Source organism: Olea europaea, chromosome 15 (assembly GCF_002742605.1).
Source record: "Olea europaea var. sylvestris chromosome 15, O_europaea_v1, whole genome shotgun sequence".
NCBI lineage: Eukaryota > Viridiplantae > Streptophyta > Magnoliopsida > Lamiales > Oleaceae > Olea > Olea europaea.
The window spans coordinates 24,084,535-24,089,807 of NC_036251.1; the positions used below are offsets into that span (position 1 = coordinate 24,084,535).

The following is a 5,273-nucleotide window of genomic DNA, read 5'->3' on the forward strand; positions in this document are numbered from 1 at the left end:
TCGGGGCAAGGCTTAGGTGCTGAGATCACATATTTTTATGAATAGCTTAATACTTAAAAATCAACTTGGCATGCAAGCCTGACAACTAAAAACGTGAACCTTCGTACGCAGGTCTGACTACCGAAAAAATAAAACTTGGCACGCAGGCCTGACAACTAAAAACGTGAACCTTGGCACGCAGGCCTGACAACCGAAAAGACAAAAAGAAAAAAAAAACTTAAAGCAATGCAATTTTTTACCTGCCATGTGGTAGGGAAAATTACTTGTAATAAATCTTCAAATTATCGGCATTCTAAGGCCTAGGAAGGGGTCTTCCCGAAGTGTCTCTTAGACTGTATGCTCCTTTGCGAACCTGTCGTATGACCTCAAAGGGTCCTTCCCAGATGGGCCCGAGCTTCCCTGAGGGGTGACCTGCTGCTTTGGCCCTCCTCAAGACCAAGTCGCCAGCTCTGAACCTCCGAGTCTTGACTTTGTTATTAAAATATTTTGCTGTCTTAGTTCGATAAGAGGCAACCTTTATAGCGGCTTGCTCCCATACTTCTTCCAAGAGAGCAAGGTGTTCAGTTGTATGCCCCGAGGTTTCTGGCTCGAGTCTCTTATGGCTTGGCAGTCTAATTTCCACCGGGACCATTGCTTCAATGCCATAGGCTAACATAAAAGGGGTTTCTCCTGAGGTTGTCCTATGAGTTGTTCTATACGTCCATAGTATAGAAGGCAGCTCGTCGGACCAAGAATCCCTAGCATTACCAATTTTTGTTCGGAGGTCTTGTAATATGATTCGATTTGTCACCTAGGCTAGATCATTGCTCTGAGGATGCGAAATTGAAGTGAGACGGTGATCAATCCCAAAGTTTGAGTAAAAGTCCATAAACTGTTGATTGTCAAATTGCCTGCCATTGTTGGTGATGAGGACCTTTGGTATCCCAAACCTGCAAATGATAGACCTCCAAGTGAAGGCTCTTAGCTTGGGCTCCGATATCATTGCGAGAGGTTCGGCCTCTGCCCATTTAGTGAAATACTCTACTGCTACAGCAACAAACTTTAATTAACCTCTTGCCACAGGAAAGGGCTCGAGGATGTCAACTCCCCATTGTTCAAACGGGGCCGAACAGTTAATGTTGGTAAGGTCTTCGGCCGGTGAATGGATAACATTACCAAACCTCTGACACCTATCACATCTCTTAACATATTCTGAGGCATCATTCTTCATAGTTGGCCAATAGTACCCATATCGTATGAGTTTAAAGGCCAGGGCCCTGGCTCCTTGATGATTCCCGCACACACCTTCATGAACTTCAGCAAGGGCCTGGGATGATTCTGATGGTCTAAGGCACCTTAGGTATGGAAGAATAATACTTCTGCGGAAGAGGATACCGCTGATCATGCAGTACCTAGGAGCTCGAGCTCGAATGCTTCTAGCCAACCTAGCATCGCTTGGTAGATTTCCACTTGTGATGAATTCTATGATTGGGTCCATCCAAGACAGTTCGTTGTCAATGTCCATGACGTCGGGCGTTTGATTGATGCTAGGTTCTGTGATGACTTTGATGTGAACTGTTCTGTCCAGACTGTCAACCCCCATGAACACAAGCCTAGACAATGCGTCAGCTTTTCTGTTGTGCTTTCGAGCAATTTTTGCAATTTCACAACTCTTGAATTTTCGTTGAAGATCCTGAACTTTCATGCAGTATAAACTCATTTTCTCGTCTTTCCTTTAAAATGATCCTTCAATCTGTCCAACCACCAATTGTGAATCGCTGAATACCTTCACAAACTCGAGCTCAAGGCTAAGGGCTAGCTCCAGAGCAATAACGACGACCCCATACTCGGCCTCGTTATTGGTTGCTTCAAACTCGAACCTTGAATCTCCGTATGTTTGTCAGGGCTGATGATGATGACCCCTGCACCCGAGCCCGAGGAGTTCAATGCTCCATCGACAAAAATTTGCCAAGTGTCTAAATTAGTGCTCATGCTCGAGCCGTCACCTGGCCCCCGAGGCCTAGGGGTTAGTTCTGCAATGAAGTCGGCTAGTGCTTGGGCTTTGATAGATGGGCGTGGTTTGAATTCGATGTCAAATTCTCCAAGCTCGATCACCCATTTCATCAGTCTTCCTGAGATGTCCGGCTTCTGAAGTATATGCCTGACTGGTTGATTAGTGAGCACCACAATAGGGTGAGACTGAAAATACTGTCGAAGTTTTCGTGCTGTTATCACCAAGGCAAGGGCAAGTTGTTCTGCCAAAGTATACCTTGTTTCCCAATCTTGTAGGACCTTGCTTACATAGTAGATAGGTTGTTGGACTCTGTTAAACTCTTTCACCAAGAGCCCACTGACCGCGTTTTGAGATATGGCCAAGTACAAAAATAAGGTGTCACCAGGCTCAGGCCTAGTGAGAATAGGAGGAGATGCCAATGTTTGCTTGAACTCCTGAAAAGCTTTCTCACAGTCTTTACTCTAATCAAAGCCTTGGTTTCCTCTGAGGACTTTGAAGAAGGGATAGCACCTGTATGATGCTCGGGACATGAACCTGTTCAAGGCTGCTATCCTACCGATCAACCTCTGTACCTCTTTCTTGTTCCTTGGTGATTCCATAGATGCTAAGGCTTGTATTTTGTCAGGGTTAGCCTCTATCCCTTGGTGAGTGATCATAAAGCCCAAGAACTTGCCCGAGGCTACGCCAAATGCACATTTTGCTGGGTTTAACTTCATTCTGTACTTTCGCAAGGTGTGGAAAAACTCTTCAAGATCTGAAATATGTTGGTCCACCCGTTTGCTCTTAACCACCATGTCATCAACGTACGCCTCCACATTCCTTCCTATCAAGTTAGCAAAGACTTTGTTGATGAGCCTTTGGTATGTTGCCCTTGCATTCTTCAAATCGAAAAACATGACCTCATAATAGTATATGGTGGAATCGACCATGAATGACGTCTTTTCTTGATCTTCCTCGGCCATAAGGATTTGATGATAACCAGAAAATGCATCTAAGAAGTTGTATAGCTTATGTCCAGATGTGCTATCCACCAAGTTGTCAATCCGCAGTAGGGAATAACTATCCTTTGGACATGCTTTGTTAAGATCTGTGAAGTTAGTGTAGACCCTCCACTTACCATTGGCCTTCTTCACTAAAACAACATTGGCAAGCCAATCGGGATATTGGACCTCCCGAATGAATTGAGCACTGACGAGTTTGTTAATTTCTTCGCGAATGACCTCCAGACGTTCTGGGGAAACTGTCTTTTCCTCTGCTTTACTGGTCTGGCCCCTGGGCTAATGTTAAGCCTGTGAACTGCAATTTTGGGGTCTATCCCTGGTATATCCTCAACCTTCCAGGCAAAAACGTCAATGTTGCGAGATAAGCAACCAATAAGTTCTGTCTTTAGGGTGACGTTAAGATCCCGACCAATCGTCACCTTTTTATCATGCTAGAGCTCGATTTCCATCAATTCTTTGACAGGAACAAGTCTGACTTGTTGCGCGATCTCGAGCTTTGTCCTTGAGATTTGTATGACGTCGTTATTTATTTCCCGAACGCTGGCAACATAGCATTGTCTGGTAGCTGCTTGGTCTCCACACACGACCCCAACGCCATTACTTGTTGGAAACTTCATGGCTAGGTGGAAGGTAGACACAATGGCTCTGATCTTGTTCAGGAGTGGTCATCCCAAGATAGTGTTATAGGCCATTGAGACACGTACCACTTGAAAAGATGTAATCTCCGTAACCTGTTTCTGGCCAGAAACCAAAGTTTGAGGAAGCTCGACGACACCCTCTGGAGTGATGACTCCTCCCCCAAACCCCTGGAGAGGAGTTTTAACCGCTTTGAGCTGCTGAGATGAGATTCCCATTTTGGCAAAAGCCTCTTGTAGAAGTATATTAGCCGCACTCCCGTTGTCAACCAAGATTCTCTTTACTTCAAAATTGGCCACAATCGCTGAGATGACCAAGGCATCATCATGTGGAAGTCACCTTCCAAGTCCCTGGTTCCAAAAGTAATATTCTCCAACTTTCCATGAGGCATCCTGGAGGCCAAGGTATATTGTCAGGGCATATTGTTTTCTTCCACTGTTCAAGTCTCCTCCCGAGGCAATACCCCCAATGATGATATTGATGGTTCCAACAGTGGGTTGGCCATCCCTTTTTGCTTCAGGGGCTCTTTCCCTACCACGATCGTTCCTCGGGCGTTTGTTGTTACCGACGTAGGAACTCAGGAGTCTTCTTTTAATAAGGGCTTCAGTCTCCCGTTGCAGGGCCTTACAGTTTTCCGTGGTATGCCCATGATCCCGATGGAACTCACAGTATGTATTCATGTCCCTGGATTCGGGTGGTGACCTCATTCTGGCAGGCCATTTGAGTTCCTTCATATCCTTGATCTCCATCAATATATTTGTTTTTGACGTATTTAAACCGTGAATGGTGTCGGGGGAACCTCTTGTCTCTGTTTTCTCCGAGGTGGTTGTTGACGGAGGTTCGGGTTGTGCTGTCGTTTATGCTCGACCCTATCATGGGATGGTCCAACCTTTCTCGGGTTCAGTGTTTTCTCCATATTTATGTACTTCTCGGCTCGGGTAAGAAGCTCGGTCACTGTCTTTGGTGGAGTTTTGGATAACGACATCATGAAAGCCTCACACTTTATGGCATATTTGAGGGCAAAAACTGCTGCAGTTATATGTAGGTCGGGAATCTGAAGTCTTTCCTTGTTGAACCTGGTCATGAAGTCACGTAGGGTCTCATTTTGCCCTTGCCTAAGTTGCAAGAGGGAAGCCCCAGTCTTCCTGATGCGTTTACTGCTTGCGAAAAAAGTAGAGAACTTATCCGCCAAATCCGAGAATGAGGCTATGGAGTTGGGCTCTAAGGTCGAGAACCAATCCCTAGCAGCATTCGTCAAAGTTTGCGGGAAGGCCTTGCACATCACCTGATCTGGTGCGACTTGTAGATTCATAACGTCCGTGTATACGTTGAGACGATTGATTGGATCGGTGGTCCCGTCATACTCTTTGATCCTAGGATACTTAAATCTGTCTAGTAAGGAGAATGTCAATATTTCGGGAGTGAAAGGAGTGTTGGGACTGAATCTTGTTGACCCTTTGTTGCCCTAAAGTAGGCCAGCCGTAATTCCTTCTTGAATAATCCTAGCTAGTTCTTCGGACTCCATGGTCACTGATCTCGAGGCCGAGGTCACATGTGGCATGCCCAAAGCCCCTGCTTCGCCATTGTCAGGGACATGTCGCTGAGCTCGAGCATCAACCATAAAACCCCCCTGGGATGCCGTT

The 5,273-nt window shown here is 45.8% G+C and overlaps 1 protein-coding gene across 1 annotated transcript; it reads right to left on the reverse strand.

The window, feature by feature from the left end:
• Positions 1–292: 292 nt before the first annotated feature.
• On the reverse strand, positions 293–4,379 carry LOC111411417. The gene is made up of 10 exons (XM_023041952.1): positions 4,094–4,379; positions 3,699–3,934; positions 3,471–3,644; positions 3,255–3,425; positions 2,566–3,162; positions 1,986–2,427; positions 1,766–1,866; positions 1,156–1,672; positions 891–1,026; positions 293–737 (listed from the first exon to the last, which is right to left on the reverse strand). Exons 1-10 carry the CDS (start codon positions 4,377–4,379, stop codon positions 293–295), a joined length of 3,105 nt encoding a protein of 1,034 aa, XP_022897720.1.
• Between the last annotated feature and the right edge of the window lie 894 nt (positions 4,380–5,273).